At 42.1% G+C, this 25,339-nt stretch overlaps 1 protein-coding gene across 1 annotated transcript in view; it reads left to right on the top strand.

Moving 5' to 3' along the window:
- LOC139765800 (uncharacterized) overlaps positions 1 to 25,339 on the top strand; it is a 357,196-nt gene that overhangs the window by 11,442 nt on the left and 320,415 nt on the right. The window contains exons 2-4 of the mRNA XM_071693594.1: positions 3,924 to 4,030; positions 18,034 to 18,188; positions 18,603 to 18,817. Of these exons, the coding sequence (XP_071549695.1) occupies positions 3,924 to 4,030; positions 18,034 to 18,188; positions 18,603 to 18,817 (477 nt within the window). The remainder of the gene's footprint in view (positions 1 to 3,923; positions 4,031 to 18,033; positions 18,189 to 18,602; positions 18,818 to 25,339) is intronic.

A 25,339-nucleotide genomic window follows, 5' to 3' on the forward strand; every position in this document is an offset into this window, starting at 1 on the left:
TGTATATACATACACGTCCACACACGCACATATACATACCTATACATCTCAACATATACATATATATATACACACACAGACATATACTTATACACACATGTACATAATTCATACTGTCTGCCCTTATTCATTCCTGTCGCCACCCCACCACACATGAAATAACAACCCCCTCCCCCCGCATGTGCAAGAGGTAGTGCTAGGAAAAGACAACAAAGGCCACATTCATTTTATAATTGATCACTGTATCCTGTGTCATTGAGGTAGTGCCAGAAAACAGACAAAGAAAGGCCCTTCCACTCATATACACACATACATAATACACACCCATACACGCACGTCATACATGTATATATACATATCAACATATAGATATGATGATCACACTTGTCCATGATGATAGTATGAAGGTGAAATTGTGCTTTAGTAGGAGTTCATACAATTTTATTTAACCTGTGATTTTTCTGTATGTGTGGCATGATGTTTTGTGGAGACAATCCACCTCTTCAGATGCCAGTACTTAAAGTTATGTAAATCCCAACATCACACTTGGTTCCTGCCGTACAGCACCACTCTTTCTAGGCCAAGCACTGTCTGTTATGTCTGGTTGTAACCCTTGTAAGGAGAGTGATTAAGGAGGGTCAGGTGGCAAGGCTTGACCTGGGTAGCTGGGTGTGTCATGAACAACTTTTTTTGTGTTTTGTCAATTCTCTCATAATGATTTGGTTAATGCTAGGATGGGCTTTAAAATTGCCTGGGGGACAAATTAAAGTTCTTAGTATTAGCAGTTAAGACAGATTCAATGACATTACATTTGGCATAATCAGCAGAGGGGTATAAAATAACGGGATTTTCAAGATCTATGGGGTGATCATTTTCATGACACTGTTCAGTGACCTCATTTTTGTGGTCATCCCTCTGTACTGAACGTTGATGCCAATAACACCTCTCTGTTACAGTCTTACTGGACTGGTCTGCATGAATATATTTACAAGCCTTGCATTTGATGGGATAAACACTCCCAGTTGTTGCATGATTTGGCCTAATATATATTAAGGTCTTGCTGATGGTGTTATTGTACTGGAAAGCAGCATTACAAGAAGAGTTTTTTCAGAACATGTCTTAAATTAGCTAAGTTGGGAGAATAGGGCAACACTAAACTTTTAGACTTATCCTTATTTGTCACATCTTTGTTACAGGAAGTATAAAATGTTCTTCCTAGCTTTCCATGTGGTCTTTGTTAAGTACTGGCACCTGATGAGGTGATTGTCTCAAAGAAACATGTCGTGCCACATGTATAGAAAAATTACATTAAATAGAATTGTATAAACTCCTACTGAAGTGTGATTTCACCTTCATATCAGCATATATACATACATACATACACATACACAGTCATATACATGTATGCAGATGTATATGATCATACTCATTTGCCTTCATCGATTCCCGGCGTAACCCCACTCCACAGGAAACAGCATCACCGCCCCCTGCGTTAGCGAGGTAGCGTCAGGAAAACATACAAAAAAGAGGACATTCGTTCACACTCAGTCTCTAGCTTTCAAGTGTAATGCACGGAAACCCTAATCACATCCAGGCCCTACAGACCTTTCCATGGTTTACCCCAGATGTTTCACATGCCCTGGTTCAGTCCATTGACAGCACATCGACCCCAGTATACCACATCATTCTAATTCACTCTATTCCATGCACGCCTCTCACTACCCTGTATGATCAGGCCTGATCTCAAAATCTTTTTCACTCCATCCTTCCACCTCCAATTTGGTCTCCCGCATCTCCTTGTTCCCTCCACCTCTGACACGTTTATCCTTTTTGTCAGCCTTTCCTCACTCATTGTCTCCACATGTCCAAACCATTTCAACACACCCTCTTCTGCTCTCTCAGCCATTTCTTTGTTATTTTGGTTAATTAGAATATAGTTTTCTAAATAAAATGATATGCAGCTCAGCTATGTAAGACAATGTTTATGTCTATCATTTACACTTTAACCATTGAACCAGGCATTTGAAATTCCTGGTTTTTCTGAAAAATCATTGGTTTTCAAGTGAAGAGAAAAATTTTTTTCCAGTGAGATAAAAGAGCATCACACAGAAATAAGAAAACAATAGAGAAATAAGTGTAATATGCATCAACATTCCCCTGGAAAAATAAAAAACAATAACTTTTGATGGGAGCATGTTGCATAGATAGCTGAAAGTGTTGCATAGTCTGATGATGGAATATTTTGACTGTCACCACCTTGTTTTGGTGCACTTGGTTCTTTTTTCATCAAATTACATATCACCTTTATCAGTATATTCCTCATCACTACTTAGTAGATACCACTGTATGTCATGTACACTTAGCAGTCTGCTGTAACATCCTTCCATGCCATGGCTGAAGGTCATCTCAACTCATGTTTATTTGTTGTACAAGGAGGCTTTAGGCAGCTCATGTCTCCACCATAGATAAGCTGAATTTCAAATGTTAATGTGAAAGCATGAATTGTAAATCTCAGTGAGGTCCCCATTACCTGGCAACATTGATGTGTGTGAGGTCTGGTTAAAGAGTTAACTTAAGCAGCTTCACTGCCAAGTGTATGAAGTACTGGATTATCATCAGGCATATAGTGATATCTTTTAAGTGTTTGTGTCATAAACAGATATGATTTCTTGTGCTTTTATTGGTAATATTTGTTTTCTTGTAAGAGTGACACAGCACTAAAATTGATTGCTTAATGTTCGAATGAAGATCTCACTCAGACTTCTGTGACACCTCCACATATCCTGACCAGTGTGTGGAAAAAATTTAGGCTGTAAAGTCAGAAAACAGTGTTTGGGATGCTACTGCTTGCAATAGTGGCTGTATGTTTAATGCTCCCAGTTGCAGTAAACAGAAAAAAAAATGACAGGCATATATACCCCAGCTGCAGTGAACAGAAACAGTTATTAGGATAAATATGCTCCACCCACAATGAAAGTGTTTACAAGAATGTGATGCATGGTTATCTGTACAGTGACCCTTACAGTATAAGAGGAAAACCAGTTTTGTTACTTGTAGTTTGCTCTGGGAGCATGATAGCCGGCACAATTATTCAATAATGTATGGTTGCGAGGCGTGGACTATGGATAGAGTTGTGCGCAGGAGGATGGATGTGCTGGAAATGAGATGTTTGAGGACAATGTATGGTGTGAGGTGGTTTGATCGAGTAAGTAACGTAAGGGTAAGAGAGATGTGTGGAAATAAAAAGAGCGTGGTTGAGAGAGCAGAAGAGGGTGTTTTGAAATGGTTTGGTCACATGGAGAGAATGAGTGAGGAAAGATTGACCAAGAGGATATATGTGTCGGAGGTGGAGGGAACGAGGAGAAGAGGGAGACCAAATTGGAGGTGGAAAGATGGAGTGAAAAAGATTTTGTGTGATCGGGGCCTGAACATGCAGGAGGGTGAAAGGAGGGCAAGGAATAGAGTGAATTTGAGCGATGTGGTATACCGGGGTTGATGTGCTGTCAGTGGATTGAATCAAGGCATGTGAAGCGTCTGGGGTAAACCATGGAAAGCTGTGTAGGTATGTATATTTGCGTGTGTGGACGTATGTATATACATGTGTATGGGGGTGGGTTGGGCCATTTCTTTTGTCTGTTTCCTTGCGCTACCTCGCAAACGCGGGAGACAGCGACAAAGCAAAAAAAAAAAAAAAATACTTTAGAGAGAGGAAAAGAGTGAGTAGGATCTTGAGTGAGTTATGGAATGGAATGAATATGTTTAGGGAAAAAGATTAATTTGTAAAAGTTACAATAGGCATAAGTTTGATTTATGTGTAGATTTTAGCTGTTTGATGATGTACACTAAGTTGTAATTACCATTTTTCTCATTGTTTCCCTTTGTATTGCTATTGATTCTATTTAATGACTTTGATCACTTTTCAGGATACATACATTGAAGTACTGGATAACCATAGCATAAAACTTACTGCCCCTGCTTCTTCTAACACCTTCAGAAACAGCAACCATGGTGTCACGAAGCTAAGTCAAAAGTAAGAAATAATGCATGTGATTTGTTTTTGGCAGAGAATGGCTGGGTAACCAGTTCCTATAGTATGCATATATTGTGGAGGTCCTAAACTGGGTCTTGTGGTTATTTTGCACCATATCCATGAATAGATTGCAGCTGCATTTTAGATTAGGATTCACATGGTTACACTTTATAAGGAGCAGATTGCTCTTCCATTCACCTCCCTAACAACCCCATCCATAAACAAATTAAACAACCATGGAGACATCACGCACCCCTGCCACAAACCGTCATTCACTAGCAACCAATCACTTTCCTGTCTTTTTATTCGTACGCATGCCTTACATCCTTGATAAAAACTTTTCACTGCTTCTAGCAACTTATCTCCCACACCGTATACTCTTGATACCTTCAACAGAGCATCTCTGTCAACTCTATCATATGCCTTTTCCAGATCCATAAATGCTACATACAAATCCATTTGTTTTTCTAAGTATTTCTCACATACAATCTTCAAAGCAAACACCTGATCCACTCATCCTCTACCACTTCTGAAACCACACTGCTCTTCCCCAGTCTGATGCTCTGTACATGCCTTGACCCTCTCAATTAATACCTATACCTCTGTAATTTGAACACTCACCTTTATCTCATTTGCCTTTGTACAATGGTACTATGCATGCATTCCGCCAATCCTCAGGCACCTCAAAATGAACCATACATACATTGAATATCCTCACCAACCAGTCAATAACGCAGTCACCCTATTTTTTTAATAAATTCCACTGCATTACCATCCAAACCCGCCGCCTTGCCAGCATTCATCTTCCGCAAAGCTTTCATTACCTCTTCTCTGCTTACCAAATTATTCTCCCTGACCCTCTCACTTTGCACACCTCGACCAAAACACCCTGTATCTGCCACTCTATCATCAAACACATTCAACGAACCTTCCAAATACTCACTCCATCTCCCTCTCACTTCACCACTACTTGTTATTACCTCCCCATTTGCCCCCTTTACTGATGTTCCCATTTGTTCTCTTGTCTTACACACTTTATTTACCTCCCTCCAAAACATCTTTTATTTTATTTTATTTATTTATTTATTTTGCTTTGTCGCTGTCTCCCACGTTTGCGAGGTAGCGCAAGGAAACAGACGAAAGAAATGTCCCAACCCACCCCCATACACATGTATATACATACACGTCCACACACGCAAATATACATACCCATGCATCTCAATGTACACATATATATACACACACAGACACCTACATATATACACATGCACACAATTCACACTGTCTGCCTTTATTCATTCCCATCGCCACCTCGCCACACATGGAATAACATCCCCCTCCCCCCTCATGTGTGCGAGGTAGCGCTAGGAAAAGACAACAAAGGCCCCATTCGTTCACACTCAGTCTCTAGCTGTCATGCAATAATGCCCGAAACCACAGCTCCCTTTCCGCATCCAGGCCCCACAGAACTTTCCATGGTTTACCCCAGACGCTTCACATGCCCTGATTCAATCCATTGACAGCACGTCAGCCCTGGTATACCACATCGATCTAATTCACTCTATTCCTTGCCCGCCTTTCACCCTCCTGCATGTTCAGGCCCCGACCACTCAAAATCTCTTTCACTCCATCTTTCCACATCCAATTTGGTCTCCCACTTCTCCTCATTCCCTCCACCTCCGACACATATATCCTCTTGGTCAATCTTTCCTCAATCATTCTCTCCATGTGCCCAAACCATTTCAAAACACCCTCTTCTGTTCTCTCAACCACGCTCTTTTTATTTCCACACATATCTCTTACCCTTACATTACTTACTCGATCAAACAACCTCACACCACATATTGTCCTCAAACATCTCATTTCCAGCACATCCAACCTCCTACGCACAACTCTATCCATAGCCCACGCCTTGCAGCCATACAACATTGTTGGAACCACTATTCCTTCAAACATACCCATTTTTGCTTTCCGAGATAATGTTCTTGACCTCCAAACATTCTTCAAAGCTCCCAGAACTTTTGCCCCCTCCCCCACCCTCTGATTCACTTCCGCTTCCATGGTTCCATCCGCTGCCAGATCCACTCCCAGATATCTAAAACACTTTACTTCCTCCAGTTTTTCTCCATTCAAACTTGCCTCCCAATTGACTTGACCCTCAACCCTACTATACCTAATAACCTTGCTCTTATTCACATCTACTCTTAACTTTCTTCTTCCACACACTTTACCAAACTCAGTCACCAGCTTCTGCAGTTTGTCACATGAATAAGCCACCAGTGCTGTATCATCAGCGAACAACAACTGACTCACTTCCCAAGCTCTCTCATCCACAACAGACTGCATACTTGCCCCTCTTTCCAAAACTCTTGCATTCACCTCCCTAACAACCCCATCCATAAACAAATTAAACAACCATGGAGACATCACACACCCTTGCCGCAAACCTACATTCACTGAGAACCAATCACTTTCCTCTCTTCCTACACGTACACATGCCTTACATCCTCGATAAAAACTTTTCACTGCTTCTAACAACTTTCCTCCCACACCATATATTCATAATACCTTTCACAGAGCATCTCTATCAACTCTATCATATGCCTTCTCCAGATCCATAAATGCTACATACAAATCCATTTGCTTTTCTAAGTATTTCTCGCATACATTCTTCAAAGCAAACACCTGATCCACACATCCTCTACCACTTCTGAAACCACACTGCTCTTCCCCAATCTGATGCTCTGTACATGCCTTCACCCTCTCAGTCAATACCCTCCCATATAATTTACCAGGAATACTCAACAAACTTATACCTCTGTAATTTGAGCACTCACTCTTATCCCCTTTGCCTTTGTACAATGGCACTATGCAAGCATTCCGCCAATCCTCAGGCACCTCACCATGAATCATACATACATTAGATAACCTTACCAATCAGTCAACAATACAGTCACCCCCTTTTTTAATAAATTCCACTGCAATACCATCCAAACCTGCTGCCTTGCTGGCTTTCAACTTCCACAACGCTTTTACTACCTCTTCTCTGTTTACCTAATCATTTTCACTAACCCTCTCACTTTGCACACCACCTCAACCAAAACACCCTATATCTGCCACTCTATCATCAAACACATTCAACAAACCTTCAAAATACTCACTCCACTCCTTCTCCTCACATCACCACTACTTGTTATCACCTCCCCATTATCCCCCTTCACTGAAGTTCCCATTTGCTCCCTTGTCTTACACACTTTATTTACCTCCTTCCAAAACATCTTTTTATTCTCCCTAAAATTTAATGATACTCTCTCACCCCAACTCTCATTTGCCCTCTTTTTCACCTCTTGCACCTTTCTCTTGACCTCCTGCCCCTTTCTTTTATACATCTCCCATTCATTTGCATTTTTTCCCTGCAAAAATCATCCAAATGCCTCTCTCTTCTCTTTCACTAATAATCTGACTTCTTCATCCCACCACTCACTACCCTTTCTAATCAACCCACCTCCCACGCTTCTCATGCCACAAGCATCTTTTGCGCAAGCCATCACTGCTTCCCTAAATATATCCTATTCCTCCCCCACTCCCCTTACCTCCTTTGTTCTCACCTTTTTCCATTCTGTACTCAGTGTCTCCTGGTACTTCCCCTCACAAGTCTTCTTCCCAAGCTCACTTACTCTCACCACTTTCTTCACCCCAACATTCTCTCTTCTTTTCTGAAAACCCCTACAAATCTTCACCTTCGCCTCCACAAGATAATGATCAGACATCCCTCCAGTTGCACCTCTCAGCACATTAACATCCAAAAGTCTCTCTTTTGCTTGCCTGTCAATTAACACGTAATCCAATAACGTTCTCTGGCCATCTCTCCTACTTACATACGTATACTTATGTATATCTCGCTTTTTAAACCAGTTATTCCCAATCACCATCCTTGTTCAGCACATAAATCTACAAGCTCTTCATTTCCATTTACAACACTGAACACCCCATGTATACCAATTATTCCCTCAACTGCCACATTACTCACCTTTGCATTCAAATCACCCATCACTATAACCCAGTCTTGTGCATCAAAACCACTAACACACTCACTCAGCTGCTCTCAAAACACTTGCCTCTCATGATCTTTCTTCTCATGCCCAGGTGCATATGCACCAATAATCACCCATCTCTCTCCATCAACTTTCAGTTTTTTTTTTATTATATTATTATACTTTGTCGCTGTCTCCCGCGTTTGCGAGGTAGCGCAAGGAAACAGACGAAAGAAATGGCCCAACCCCCCCCCATACACATGTATATACATACGTCCACACACGCAAATATACATACCTACACAGCTTTCCATGGTTTACCCCAGACGCTTCACATGCCTTGATTCAATCCACTGACAGCACGTCAACCCCGGTATACCCCATCGCTCCAATTCACTCTATTCCTTGCCCTCCTTTCACCCTCCTGCATGTTCAGGCCCCGATCACACAAAATCTTTTTCACTCCATCTTTCCACCTCCAATTTGGTCTCCCTCTTCTCCTCGTTCCCTCCACCTCCGACATATATATCCTCTTGGTCATTCTTTCCTCACTCATTCTCTCCATGTGCCCAAACCACTTCAAAACACCCTCTTCTGCTCTCTCAACCACGCTCTTTTTATTTCCACACATCTCTCTTACCCTTACGTTACTCACTCGATCAAACCACCTCACACCACACATTGTCCTCAAACATCTCATTTCCAGCACATCCATCCTCCTGCGCACAACTCTATCCATAGCCCACGCCTCGCAACCATACAACATTGTTGGAACCACTATTCCTTCAAACATACCCATTTTTGCTTTCCGAGATAATGTTCTCGACTTCCACACATTCTTCAAGGCCCCCAGAATTTTCGCCCCCTCCCCCACCCTATGATCCACTTCCGCTTCCATGGTTCCATCCGCTGCCAGAGCCACTCCCAGATATCTAAAACACTTCACTTCCTCCAGTTTTTCTCCATTCAAACTCACCTCCCAATTGACTTGACCCTCAACCCTACTGTACCTAATAACCTTGCTCTTATTCACATTTACTCTTAACTTTCTTCTTCCACACACTTTACCAAACTCAGTCACCAGCTTCTGCAGTTTCTCACATGAATCAGCCACCAGCGCTGTATCATCAGCGAACAACAACTGACTCACTTCCCAAGCTCTCTCATCCCCAACAGACTTCATCCTTGCCCCTCTTTCCAAAACTCTTGCATTTACCTCCCTAACAACCCCATCCATAAACAAATTAAACAACCATGGAGACATCACGCACCCCTGCCGCAAACCTTCATTCACTGAGAACCAATCACTTTCCTCTCTTCCTACACGTACACATGCCTTACATCCTCGATAAAAACTTTTCACTGCTTCTAACAACTTTCCTCCCACACCATATATTCTTAATACCTTCCACAGTTTTACCCATATCAATTTAGAATTTACTTTCTTACACTCTATCACATACTCCCACAACTCCTGTTTCAGGAGTAGTGCTACTCCTTCCCTTGCTCTTGTCCTCTCACTAACCCCTGAATGTACTCCCAAGACATTCCCAAACCACTCTTCCCCTTTACCCTTGAGCTTTGTTTCACTCAGAGCCAAAACATCCAGGTTCCTTTCCTCAAACATACTACCTATCTCTCCTTTTTTCTCATCTTGGTTACATCCACACACATTTAGACACTGCAATCTGAGCCTTCGAGGAGGATGAGCACTCCCCGCGTGACTCCTTCTTCTGTTTCCCCTTTTAGAAAGTTAAAATACAAGGAGGGGAGGGTTTCTGGCCCCCCGCTCTTGTCTCCTTTAGTCGCCTTCTACGACACGTGAGGAATGCGTGGGAAGTATTCTTTCTCCCATATCCCCAGGGATAGGGGAGGAAGAATTCTCCCCAAAATTTAATGATACTCTTTTTCACCTCTTGCACCCTTCTCTTGACCTCTTGCCTCTCTCTTTTATATATCTCTCAGTCATTTACACTTTTTTCATGCAAAAATCAACCAAATGCCTCTCTTTTCTCTTTCACTCAGAATCGTCTTCATTGCACCACTCATTACCCTTTCTAATCTTCCTGCCTCCCATGTTTATCATGCCACAAGCATCTTTTGCGCAAGCCATCACTGCCTCCCTAAATACATCCCATTTGTCCCCCACTCCCCTAATGTCATTTGCTCTCACCATTTTCCATTCTGCAATCAATCTCTCCAGGTACTTCCTCACACAAGTCTCCTTTCCAAACTCACTTACTCTGACCACTCTTTTCACCCCAACATTCTCTCTTCTTTTCTGAAAACCTCTACAGTGTGGTTTCAGAAGTGGTGGAGGATGTGTGGATCAGGTGTTTGCTTTGAAGAATGTAAGTGAGAAATACTTGGAAAAACAAATGGATTTGTATGCAGCATTTATAGATTTGGAGAAGGCATATGATAGGTTGATAGAGTATATGGTGTGGGAGGCAAGTTGCTGGAAGCAGAGAAGTTTTTATCAAGGATGTAAGGCATGTGTACGAGTAGGAAGAGAGGAAAGTGTTTGGTTCCCAGTGAATGTCGGTTTGTGGCAGGGGTGCGTGATGTCTACATGGTTGTTTAATTTGTTTATGGATGGGGTTGTTAGGGAGGTGAATGTAAGAGTTTTGGAGAGAGGGGCAAGTATGCAGTCTTTTGTGGATGAGGGTGCTTGGGAAGTGAGTCAATTGTTGTTCGGTGATGATACAGCACTGGTGGCTGATTCATGTGAGAAACTGCAGAAGCTGGTGACTGAGTTTGGTAAAGTGTGGAAAGAAGAAAGCTGAGAGTAAATGTGAATAAGAGCAAGGATATTAGGTACAATAGGGTTAGGGACAAGTCAGTTGGGAGGTGGGTTTGAATAGAGAAAATCTGTAGGAAGTGTTTTAGATATCTGGGAGTGGATTTAGCAGTGGCTGGAACCATGGAAGTGGAAGTGAGTCAGAGGGTAGGGGAGGGGGTGAAGGTTCTGGGTGTGTTGAAGAATGTGTGGAAGGCGAGAACATTATCTCGGAGAGCAAAAATGGGTATGTTTGAAGGAATAGTGGTTCCAACAATGTTATATGGTTGTGAGGCATGGGCTATAGAAAAGGTTGTGCAGAGGAGGGTGGATGTTTTGGAAATGAGATGTTTGAGGACAGTATGTGGTGTGAGGTGGTTTGATCGAGTAAGTAATGAAAGGGTAAGAGATATGTGTGGTAATAAAAAGAGTGTGGTTGAGAGAGCAGAAGAGGGTGTGTTGAAATGGTTTGATTACATGGAGAGAATGAGTGAGGAAAGATTAACAAAGAGGATATATGTGTCAGAGGTGGAGGTAAAAAGGAGAAGTGGGAGACCAAATTGGAGGTTGAAGGATGGAGTGAAAAAGATTTTGTGTGATCAGGGCCTGAACATGCAGGAGGGGGAAAGGAATGCAAGGAATAGAGTGAATTGGAACGATGTGGTATACCGGGGTTGATGTGCTGTCAATGGATTGAACCAGGGCATGTGAAGCGTCTGGAGTAAACCATGGAAAGTTTTGTGAGGCCTGGAAGTGGAAAGGGAGCTGTGGTTTCAGTGTATTGTACATGATAGCTAGAGACTGAGTGTGAACGAATGTGGCCTTTGTTGTCTTTTCCTAGCGCTACCTCACACGCATGCGGGGGTAGGGGGTTGTCATTTCATGTGTGGCAGGGTTGCAACGGGAATGAATAAAGGCAGCAAGTATGAATTATGTACATGTGGATATATGTATAATGTCTGTATATGTATATATATGTATATGCTGAAATGTATAGGTATGTATATGTGCGTGTGTGGACTTGTATGTATGTACATGTTTATGTGGGTGGGTTTGGCCATTCTTTCGTCTGTTTCCTTGCGCTACCTTGCTAATGCAGGAGACAGCGACAAAGTATGATAACTAAATAGATATACTTTGCTGCTGTCTCGCTGGTAGCGCAAGGAAACAGACGAAAGAATGGCCCAACCCACCAACAGACACATGTATATACATGCACGTTGACACGCACATATACATTCCCATACATTTAACGTATACATATATATACATTCACAGACATATACATATGTACACATGTACATAATTCATACTTGCTGCGTTTATTCATTTCTGTTGCCACCCCGCCACACATGAAATGACACCTCCCTCTTCTGGCACGCACACGAGGTAGTGCTAGGAAATGACAACAAGGGCCATATTCGTTCACACTCAGTCTCTAGCTGTCATGTATAATGCACCAAAACCACAGCTCCCTTTCCACATCCAGGCCCCACAAAACTTTCCATGGTTTACTCCAAACGCAGCACATGCCTTGGTTCAATCCATTGACAGCATGTCGACCCAGGTATACCACGTTGTTCCGATTCACTGTATTCCTCGCAAGCCTTTCACCCTCTTGCATGTTCAGGCCCCGATCATTCAAAATCTTTTTCACTCCATCCTTCCACTTCCAATTTGGTTTCCCACTATTCGTTCCCTCCAGCTCTGACACATATATCCTCATGGTCAATCTTTCCTCACTCATTCTCCCCATGTGACAACCATTTCTGCTCTCTCAACTACACTCTTTATCACCACACGTCTCTCTTACCTTTTCATCACTTACTCGATCAAAGCACCTCACACCACATATTGTCCTCAAACATCTCATTTCCAACACATCCACCCTTCTCTGCACAACCCTATCTACAGCCCACGCCTCGCATCCATATAACATTGTAGGAACCACTATTCCTTCAAATATACCCATTTCTGCTCTCTGAGTTAATGTTCTCGCCTTCCACACATTCTCGAATGCTCACAGAACTTTCGCCCCCTCCCCCACCTTGTGACTCACTTTTGCTTCCATGGTTCTATCCTCTGCCAAATCCACTCCCAGATATCTAAAACACTTCAATTCCTCCAGGTTTCTCTATTCAAACTTACCTCCCAATTGACTTGTCCCCCAACCCTACTGTACCCAATAACCTTGATCTTATTCATATTTACTCTCAGCTTTCTTCTTTCACACACTTTACCAAACTCAGTCACCAGCTTCTGCAGTTTCTTATGCGAATTAGCCACCAGTGCTGTATCTTCAGTGAACAACAGCTGACTCACTTCTCAGGCCTTCTCATCCTCAACAGACTGCATACCTGCCCCTCTCTCCAAAACTCTTGCATTCACCTCCCTAACAACCCCATCCATAAACAAATTAAACAACCATGGAGACATCATGTGCCCCTGCCGCAAACTGACATTCACTGAGAACCAATCACTTTCCTCTCTTCCTACTTGTACGCATGCCTTACATCCTCGATAAAGACTTTTCACTGTTTCTAGCAACTTGCCTTCCACGCCATATACTCTTAATACCTTCCACAAAGCATCTCTATCAACTCTATCATATGCCTTCTCCAGATCCATAAATGCTACATACAAATCCATTTGCTTTTCTAAGTATTTCTCACATACATTCTTCAAAGCAAATACTTGATCCACACATCCTCTACTACTTTTGAAACCACACTGCTCTTCCTTGATCTGATGCTCTGTACATAACTTCACCCTCTCAATCAACATCCTCCCATATAATTTCCCAGGAATACTCAACAAACATATACCTCTGTAATTTGAACACTCACCTTTATCCCCTTTGCCTTTGTACAATGACATTATGCATGCATTCTGCCAATCCTCAGGCACTTCACCATGAGCCATACATACATTGAATATCCTCACCAACCAGTCAACAATGCAGTCACCCCCCTTTTTTGATAAATTCCACTGCACTACCATTGAAACCCGCCGCCTTGCCGGCTTTCATCTTTTGCAAAGGTTTCACTACCTCTTCTCTGTTTACTAAATCATTCTTCCTGACCCTCTCACTTTGCACACCACCTTGACCAAAGCAACCTATATCTGCCACTCTATCATCGAACACATTCAACAAACCCTCAAAATACTCACTTCATCTCACATCACCACTATTTTTTATTACTTCCCCATTAGCCCCCTTCTGATGTTCCCATTTGTTCTCTTGTCTTAACCTTTATTTACTTCCTTCCAAAACATCTTTTTATTCTCCCTAAAATTTAATGATACTCTCTCACCCCAACTCTCATTTGCCCTCTTTTTCACCTCTTGCACCTTTCTCTTGACCTCGTGCCTCTTTCTTTTATACATCTCCCAGTAATTTCCACTATTTCCCTGCAAAAATTGACCAAATGCTTCTCTCTTCTCTTTCACTAATAATCTTACTTCATCCCACCACTCACTACTCTTTCTAATCTGCACACCTCTCACCTTTCTCATGCCACAAGCATCTTTTGCACAAGCCATCACTGCTTCCTTAGTTACATCCCATTCCTCCCCCACTCCCTTTACGTCCTTTGCTCTCACCTTTTTGCATTTTGCACTCGGTCTCTCCTGGTACTTCTTCACATGTCTCTCTTTCCAAAGCTCACTTACTCTCACCACTCTCTTCACCCCAACATTCTCTCTTCCTTTCTGAAAACCTCTACATACACATATATACATACATACATACAAAACCTCTATATACACGTTTGCCTCCATAAGATAATGAACAGACATCCCTCCAGTTGCCCCTCTCAGCACTTTAACATCTAAAAGTCTCTTTTTCATGAGCCTGTCAATTAACACATAATCCAATAATGCTATCTGGCCATCTCTCCTATTTACATGCATATACTTATGTATATCTCTTTTTAAACCAGGTATTCCCAGTCACCAGTCCTTTTTCATTTTTCAGCACACAAATCTACAAGCTCTTCACCATTTTCATTTACAACACTAAACACCCCATTTACACCAATTATTCCCTCAACTGCCACATTACTTACCTTTGCATTCAAATCACCCATCACTATAACCCGGTCTCATGCATCAAAACTGCTAATACACTCACTCAGCTACTACCAAAACACTTGCCTCTCATGATCTTTCTTTTCATGCCCAGGTGCATATGCACCAATAATCACCCATCTCTCTCGATCCACTTTCAGTTTTACCCATATCAATCTAGAGTTTACTTTCTTACACTCTATCACATACTCCCATAACTTGTGTTTCAGGAGTAGTGCTACTCCTTCCTTTGCTCTTTTCCTCTCAGCAACCCCTGACTTTACTCCCAAAACATTCCCAAACCACTCTTCTCCTTTACCCTTGAGGTCCATTTCACTCAGAGCCAAGACATCCAGGTTCCTTTACTCAAACATACTACCTATCTCTCCTTTTTTCTCATCTTGGTTACATCCACACACATTTAGACAACCCACTCTGAACCTTCGAGGAGGATAAGCACTCCCCGCGTGGCTCCTTTTTCTGTTTCCCCTTTTAGAAAGTTAAAATACAAGGAGGGGAGGGTTTCTAGCCCCTGCTCTCATCCCCTTTAGTTGTCTTCTACAACACGCAGGGAATGCATGGGAAGTACTCTTTCTCCCCTATCCCGAGACATATATATGTATATATTTTTTTATTTAATTATATTTATTTTGCTTTGTCACTGTCTCCCGTGTTAGCGAGGTAGCGCATGGAAACAGACGAAAGAAATGGTCCAACCCACCCACATACACATGTATATACATACATGTCCACACACGCAAATATACATACTTATACATCTCAATGTATACATATATATACACACACACAGACATACATATATACACGTACATAATTCATACTGTCTGCCTTTATTCATTCCCATCACTACCCTGCCACATATGAGATAACAACCCCCTCCCCCTTCATGTACGCGAGGTAGCACTAGGAAAAGGCAACAAAGGCCACATTCGTTCACACTCAGTCTCTAGCTGTCATGCAATAATGCACTGAAACCGCAGCTCCCTTTCCACATCCAGGCCCCACAGAATTTTCCATGGTTTACCCCAGACGCTTCACATGCCCTGGTTCAATCCATTGACAGCACGTTGACCCCGGTATACCACATCGTTCCAATTCACTCTATTCCTTGCCCGTCTTTCACCTTTCTGCATGTTCAGGCCCCGATCACTCAAAATCTTTTACCCGGGCATGTGAAGCGACTGGGGTAAACTATGGAATAAGTTTTGTTGGGCCTGGATGTGGGAGGGGAGCTGTGGTGCATTACACATGAAATCTAGAGACTGAGTGTGAACGAATGTGGCCTTTGTTGTCATTTTCTGGCACTACCCCGCATGAACACGAGGAGAGGGAGGGTGTCATTTCATGTGGGCGGGGTGGTGGCGGGAATGGATGAAGGCAGCATGTATGAATATGTACATGTGTATATGTCTGTGTACTTGTATGTATACGTTGAAATGTATAGGTCTGTATATGTGTGTGTGTGTGGGCGTTTATGTATATACATGTGTATGTGGGTGGGTTGGGCCATTCTTTCATCTGTTTCCTTGCGCTACCTACACCTTTCTGTTACCCTGTTTTTTTTTTTTTTTTCCGCTGTCTCCCGCGTTTGCGAGGTAGCGCAAGGAAACAGACGAAAGAAATGGCCCAACCCACCCCCATACACATGCCTTGATTCAATCCACTGACAGCACGTCAACCCCGGTATACCACATCGCTCCAATTCACTCTATTCTTTGCCCTCCTTTCACCCTCCTGCATGTTCAGGCCCCGATCACACAAAATCTTTTTCACTCCATCTTTCCACCTCCAATTTGGTCTCCCTCTTCTCCTCGTTCCCTCCACCTCCGACACATATATCCTCTTGGTCAATCTTTCCTCACTCATTCTCTCCATGTGACCAAACCATTTCAAAACACCCTCTTCTGCTCTCTCAACCACGCTCTTTTTATTTCCACACATCTCTCTTACCCTTACGTTACTTACTCGATCAAACCACCTCACACCACACATTGTCCTCAAACATCTCATTTCCAGCACATCCATCCTCCTGCGCACAACTGTATCCATAGTCCATGCCTCGCAACCATACAGCATTGTTGGAACCACTATTCCTTCAAACATACCCATTTTTGCTTTCTGAGATAATGTTCTCGACTTCCACACATTCTTCAAGGCTCCCAGAATTTTCGCCCCCTCCCCCACCCTATGATCCACTTCCGCTTCCATGGTTCCATCCGCTGCCAGATCCACTCCCAGATATCTAAAACACTTCACTTCCTCCAGTTTTTCTCCATTCAAACTCACCTCCCAATTGAATTGACCCTCAACCCTACTGTACCTAATAACCTTGCTCTTATTCACATTTACTCTTAACTTTCTTCTTTCACACACTTTACCAAACTCAGTCACCAGCTTCTGCAGTTTCTCACATGAACCAGCCACCAGCGCTGTATCATCAGCGAACCCTGTCATTTTATATCTGATAAACCTTTTTCACACTACATATTGTCCTTAGACACTTCATTTGCAACACATTTACCCTCCTTCATGAATGCATTCTCATCGAAAACCTATGTTTCACATCCATATGGCACCATTGGGACCACTACACCTTGCTGATGCAGGAAACTGCGATCAAGTATAATAGATAAATATTATAAATATTATATTATAAATATTTTTTTATTTATTTTTTTTTTTATTTTTTTTTATTTTTTTTATTTTATTTTATTTTTTTTTATTTTTTTTTTATTTATTTATTTATTTTTTTTTTCCAAAAGAAGGAACAGAGAAGGGGGCCAGGTGAGGATATTCCCTCAAAGGCCCAGTTCTCTGTTCTTAACGCTACCTCGCTAACGCGGGAAATGGCGAATAGTTTGAAAGAAAAGAAAGAATAGATAGGATTTTGCAAAATAATGATTGCTTACTCTTGGGATAGGACATTAGGCAACTCAAGTGTATCTTGCAATTATCTGTTTTGTGATCACTGTAGCTATTGTTTTGTTGAAAATATCTTTGGTCCCATCCCCATTTCCTGTTAGTGATAACACTAAGATCTTTAAAAGAATGACTTTAGATGGGGAATATTTTAATTGAATGATTTTTCTTTTTTATTTCAGATTCACATTTTCTCATATTTATGGACCCTCCACAACCCAGAAAGAGTTGTTTGAGACATCAACTCTGGGTTTGGTGAGAGATTTTATTCATGGTCAGAACTGCCTACTATTCACCTATGGAGCCACCAGTTCTGGGAAAACTTATACTGTACAAGGTAAGGCAATGATACTGTTTCTTTTATAACAAATTTAAAGATGTTTATCGAGCTTTCTTTTCATGTTGATAAGCCAGAAGCAAGCTTTGAATATTGAAGCTGTTGTGACTGTAGTTATGTATTTGTAGAATAAAACCCTTCAATCAGGAATCACTTGATACTCAGCAACATAAGTAGTTTGACATATTTAGAGAAGCCTAGGATCATGTGAATCAATTTAGAATTGGTGAAAGTCAGGATGGGAATCACGTTTAAAAACCTAGCAGACATGAGTGGTGAGGAATACTTTATTACATCCCGGGAGCATCATAAATTAAGCTGTATTTGCCTTCTTAGGAATCTTGCTTGTTTTGTTTGATATCAATTTTGGAAGTAATTAAATGGTTTTATTAAAAAATTTTTCTTCTATTGCAGGAACTCCCACTGATGCAGGCATCCTTCCTCGAACACTGGACGTAATTTTTAACACAATAGGGGAACATCAATACCCAAAAAGTGACTTAAAGCCCAGATATTTCTGCAATGTTATGCGGCTAGATGAGAAGGACATTCAAAAAGAGGAAGAGAGGAAAGAAAGCATTTTTAAGATCAGTTCTGAGCTTAACTCTGCATCTTCCTATTCAATGATGGTATGAGATAATCAATATGAGAAAGTGTAGGCCCGATGGATGCAGTATAGATAACTGGGAAGAAATGAATGAGAGTGTATTGACTGGGATGACTGTGGTACACCAGGTGGAGCGAGTGGAAAATGAGCACTGTATGGTAGAGGAGTGTATATGTAGGGGGATAATATTGTGGAAATGTGTATTGTTTTTGAAGATAAATATTTTTTAAACTTGCTAACCGTTTCTTGCATGAGTACGATAGCACCTGAAACAGATGAAGAAATGGCCTCATTTACTCAATCCATTATCTAGGTGTCATGTAATTCACCCAAACCACAGCTGCCTGTATACAGACCTTTCCATTCCATTGTTTTCCTGGTAGCTTCATGTTCCCTGGTTGTCCACTGCAGCATATTGCCCCCTCAGTGTCACATCACTCCAGTTCCTTATGTATCATGCATGTCATACATTTTCATGCATGCTCAGGTCCCAGGCACTCAAAACTTTGTTTGATCCATCCTTCCATATCCAATTTTGTCTTCTTGTCCCCCTTCTACCTCTGAGGCATATATCTTGTTTGGCAACCTCTCCTCACTCCTTTTGTTCTTATTTCCATACCATTTCAGCACATCCTCTTTGGCTCTCTTAACCATACTTCTCTTATTACCACACCTTCCTGTTACCCTGTCATTTCATATCTCTTCAACCCTCTTCTCACCATATATTGTCCTCAAAAACTTCATGTTCAAAACATTTACCCTTCTTCATGCATGCATTCTCATCTACAACCCATGTTTCACAAACATATGGCACCATTTGGACTACTACACCTTCAGGCATGTCCATCTTTGATCATGCCCTCCCTTTCCATACATTCCTCAATGCTCTCATGACCTTTTCTCCCTCCATCACCCTATGACTCACTTCAGCTCCTATGGTTCCATGTTCTACCATGCTCACTCTCAGGTATCTAAAACATTCAGACTTGTACCCCAACTAGCTTGTCTCTCTCCACTGTTAAACCTAATGACCTGGCTCCCAATCATATTAACTCTTAGCATTCTTTCACACCTTCCAAAATCAAACGCCAGCCCCTGCAGTTTCTCACTTGAATCTGCCACCAGTGGTGTATCATCAACGGACAATTGATATGCCTATCAGACCCCCTTCTCAAGCAGACAGCACATCTATCCTTCTTTTTGAGACCCATGCATTTAACTCCCTCCCCACCCCATCCAAAAATAGTTTATACAGCCATGTTAACATCAGACCCGTGCCAGAGTCCCATCTTCACCTTTCCTTCAATTTTTTTCATTTCTGTTCTCCATTTCCCACTTGAGTAAGATACTGTCAGGAACAGACAACTGGTCCATTGAAGTAAAATTCTTGCTTGACTTTAATCCTCTGCTTCTTCTTTTGGAAAGTAATAATACAGGAGGGGAGGATTTCCAGTTGGGGACCCCCCCTCCCCTCTCTACTGCCTCTCTTAGTCACCTTCTGTGGCATGCAGGAGATATGTGAGTTGTATTCTGTTTTATTCCCAGGAGTTTTTTAAACACATGTATTATGATTTTGAAAATGTCTGTGTGTGCCAGTCTTTATGACCTGGAACTACAGTGTGCATGTCGCTACTTCTGTTGGTAGTTTCTTTGCGGTGAATTGTCACACAAGGATTTACCATTGTGCTACCTCCTTACCTTTTAGAGCAAAGCTGTGGACCTTGATATGTCTTCATGTGTCCTAGGCCATATGACCTGGTCTCATAGCATATGTGGCTGCTGCTTACCATGGTTTCTGTGTGAAGACCAATAAGAGGATTGATCATTGTGATACTTCCTTTCATTTAATAGGAAATGTGTGTAACTCTCTCCCATTTTTTGTGTTTCCCTCTTCCTATAACCTTTTCACATTTATTAAATGACTGTTGCATGAATTGGCTGTCCATACTATTATTATATTATTTCCATACTATTTGCCATTTCCTGCGTTAGCGAGGTAGCGTTAAGAACAGAGGACTGGGCCTTTGAGGGAATAACCACCTCGCCCCCTTCTCTGTTCCTTCTGTTCAAAAAAAAAAAAAAAAAAAAAGAGATGGGAGGATTTCCTGCTACCTGCTCCCTCCCCTTTTAGTCGCCTTCTACAACACGTAGGGAATACGTGGGAAGTATTCTTTCTCCCCTATCCCCCTATTGTTGTTATTATTTTTTTTTATACTTTGTCGCTGTCTCCCGCGTTTGCGAGGTAGCGCAAGGAAACAGACGAAAGAAATGGCCCAACCCCCCCCCCATACACATGTATATACATACGTCCACACACGCAAATATACATACCTACACAGCTTTCCATGGTTTACCCCAGACGCTTCACATGCCTTGCTTCAATCCACTGACAGCACGTCAACCCCGGTATACCACATCGCTCCAATTCACTCTATTCCTTGCCCTCCTTTCACCCTCCTGCATGCTCAGGCCCCGATCAAACAAAATCTTTTTCACTCCATCTTTCCACCTCCAATTTGGTCTCCCTCTTCTCCTTGTTCCCTCCACCTCCGACACATATATCCTCTTGGTCAATCTTTCCTCACTCATTCTCTCCATGTGCCCAAACCTCTTCAAAACACCCTCTTCTGCTCTCTCAACCACGCTCTTTTTATTTCCACACATCTCTCTTAACCTTACGTTACTCACTTGATCAAACCGCCTCACACCACACATTGTCCTCAAACATCTCATTTCCAGCACATCCATCCTCCTGCGCACAACTCTATCCATAGCCCACGCCTCGCAACCATACAACATTGTTGGAACCACTATTCCTTCAAACATACCCATTTTTGCTTTTCGAGATAATGTTCTCGACTTCCACACATTCTTCAAGGCCCCCAGAATTTTTTGCCCCCTCCCCCACCCTATGATCCACTTCCGCTTCCATGGTTCCATCCGCTGCCAGATCCACTCCCAGATATCTAAAACACTTCACTTCCTCCAGTTTTTCTCCATTCAAACTCACCTCCCAATTGACTTGACCCTCAACCCTACTGTACCTAATAACCTTCCTCTTATTCACATTTACTCTTAACTTTCTTCTTCCACACACTTTATTAAACTCAGTCACGAGCTTCTGCAGTTTCTTACATGAATCAGCCACCAGCGCTGTATCATCAGCGAACAACAACTGACTCACTTCCCAAGCTCTCTCATCCACAACAGACTGCATACTTGCCCCTCTTTCCAAAACTCTTGCATTCACCTCCCTAACAACCCTATCCATAAACAAATTAATTGATTGGGAATACCTGGTTTAAAAAGCGAGATATACATAAGTATACCTATGTAAGTAGGAGAGATGGCCAGAGAGCGTTATTGGATTACGTGTTAATTGATAGACGCACGAAAGAGAGACTTTTGGACGTTAATGTGCTGAGAGGTGCAACTGGAGGGATGTCTGATCATTATCTTGTGGAAGCAAAGGTGAAGATTTATGGGGGTTTTCAGAAAAGAAGAGAGAATGTTGGGGTGAAGAGAGTGGTGAGAGTGAGCTTGGGAAGGAGACTTGTATGAGGAAGTACCAGGAGAGACTGAGTACAGAATGGAAAAAGGTGAGAACAAAGGAGGTAAGGGGAGTGGGGGAGGAATGGGATGTATTTAGGGAAGCAGTGATATACTTGCGCAAAAGGTGCTTGTGGCATGTGGAAGGGTGGGTGGTGGGGGGTGGGGGGGGGTGGGGGGTGTGATGGTGGTGGGTGGGTGGGGGGGGGGTGGGGTGGGGGGTGTGATGATTGGGGGGCGGGGTTGTGTGTGTTTTTGTGGGGTGGTATGGGGTGTTTTTTTTTTTTTTTTTTTTTTTTTTTTTTTTTTTTTTTTTTTTTTTTTTTTTTTTTTTTTTTTTTTTTTTTTTTTTTTTTTTTTTTTTTTTTTTTTTTTTTTTTTTTTTTTTTTTTTTTTTTTTTTTTTTTTTTTTTTTTTTTTTTTATTATTATTATTATTATTATTATTATTATTATTATTATTATTATTATTATACTTTGTCGCTGTCTCCCGCGTTTGCGAGGTAGCGCAAGGAAACAGACGAAAGAAATGGCCCAACCCCCCCATACACATGTATATACATACGTCCACACACGCAAATATACATACCTACACAGCTTTCCATGGTTTACCCAGACGCTTCACATGCCTTGATTCAATCCACTGACAGCACGTCAACCCCGGTATACCACATCGCTCCAATTCACTCTATTCCTTGCCCTCCTTTCACCCTCCTGCATGTTCAGGCCCCGATCACACAAAATCTTTTTCACTCCATCTTTCCACCTCCAATTTGGTCTCCCTCTTCTCCTCGTTCCCTCCACCTCCGACACATATATCCTCTTGGTCAATCTTTCCTCACTCATTCTCTCCATGTGCCCAAACCATTTTAAAACACCCTCTTCTGCTCTCTCAACCACGCTCTTTTTATTTCCACACATCTCTCTTAACCTTACGTTACTCACTCGATCAAACCACCTCACACCACACATTGTCCTCAAACATCTCATTTCAGCACATCCATCCTCCTGCGCACAACTCTATCCATAGCCCACGCCTCGCAACCATACAACATTGTTGGAACCACTATTCCTTCAAACATACCCATTTTTGCTTTCGAGATAATGTTCTCGACTTCCACACATTCTTCAACGTTGTCAGAAGTTAGCGACAGATTGTAAGAGTGTGTGAAAGGAGGAAGTTGAGAGTAAATATGAATAAAAGCAAGTTATTAGGTTTAGCAGGGTTGAGGGACAGAATAGTTTGAGCATGAATTTAGATGGGGAAAATTTGGAGGAAGTTAAGTGTTTTAGATAACTGGGAGTGGACATGGAAGTGAATGGAACGTGGAAGTGGAAGTGAGTCATAGTGTGGGTGATGGGGCAAAGGTTCTTCGTGCATTGAAGAATGCATGGAAAGAGAGGGCAGTATTTGTAAGGGTATGGAATGAGCATGTTTGAAGGTCTAGTGATCCCAGTTATGTTGTATGGATATGAGGCTTAGGCTATAGATGAGGATGTGTGCAGAAGGTTGGATGAATTGTAAATGAAATGTTTGAGGACAGTATTTAGTGTGAGGTGTTCTGATTAAGTGAGTAGTAAAACGATAAGAGAGAAGTGTAGTTATAATAAGTGTATGGTGGAGAGAGCTGAAATGTTTTGTTCATGGAGCGAAAGAGTGAGGAGTGACCAAGAGGATACATATGTCATAAATGGAGGGGCAAATAGAAGAGGAGACCAAATTTGTGATGGAAGGATGGTTTCAAAAAATTTTTTTTGTGTGCTTACCTCTTCCTATAACCTTTTCACATTTATTAAAGACTGTTGCATGAATTTGGCTGTCCATACTATTATTATATTATTATTATTATACTTTGTCGCTGTCTCCCGCGTTTGCGAGGTAGCGCAAGGAAACAGACGAAAGAAATGGCCCAACCCCCCCCCATACACATGTATATACATACGTCCACACACGCAAATATACATACCTACACAGCTTTCCATGGTTTACCCAGACGCTTCACATGCCTTGATTCAATCCACTGACAGCACGTCAACCCCGGTATACCACATCGCTCCAATTCACTCTATTCCTTGCCCTCCTTTCACCTCCTGCATGTTCAGGCCCCGATCACACAAAATCTTTTTCACTCCATCTTTCCACCTCCAATTTGGTCTCCCTCTTCTCCTCGTTCCCTCCACCTCCGACACATATATCCTCTTGGTCAATCTTTCCTCACTCATTCTCTCCATGTGCCCAAACCACTTCAAACACCCTCTTCTGCTCTCTCAACCACACTCTTTTTAATACCACACATCTCTCTTAACCTTACGTTACTCACTCGATCAAACCACCTCACACCACACATTGTCCTCAAACATCTCATTTCCAGCACATCCATCCTCCTGCGCACAACTCTATCCATAGCCCACGCCTCGCAACCATACAACATTGTTGGAACCACTATTCCTTCAAACATACCCATTTTTGCTTTCGAGATAATGTTCTCGACTTCCACACATTCTTCAAGGCCCCCAGAATTTTCGCCCCCTCCCCCACCCTATGATCCACTTCCGCTTCCATGGTTCCATCCGCTGCCAGATCCACTCCCAGATATCTAAAACACTTCACTTCTCCAGTTTTTCTCCATTCAAACTCACCTCCCAATTGACTTGACCCTCAACCCTACTGTACCTAATAAAACTTGTTCTTATTCACATTTACTCTTAACTTTCTTCTTTCATTATTATTATTATTATACTTTGTCGCTGTCTCCCGCGTTTGCGAGGTAGCGCAAGGAAACAGACGAAAGAAATGGCCCAACCCCCCCCCATACACATGTATATACATACGTCCACACACGCAAATATACATACCTACACAGCTTTCCATGGTTTACCCAGACGCTTCACATGCCTTGATTCAATCCACTGACAGCACGTCAACCCCGGTTATACCACATCGCTCCAATTCACTCTATTCCTTGCCCTCCTTTCACCTCCTGCATGTTCAGGCC

This window comes from Panulirus ornatus, chromosome 56 (genome assembly GCF_036320965.1).
Source record: "Panulirus ornatus isolate Po-2019 chromosome 56, ASM3632096v1, whole genome shotgun sequence".
Taxonomy (NCBI): domain Eukaryota; kingdom Metazoa; phylum Arthropoda; class Malacostraca; order Decapoda; family Palinuridae; genus Panulirus; species Panulirus ornatus.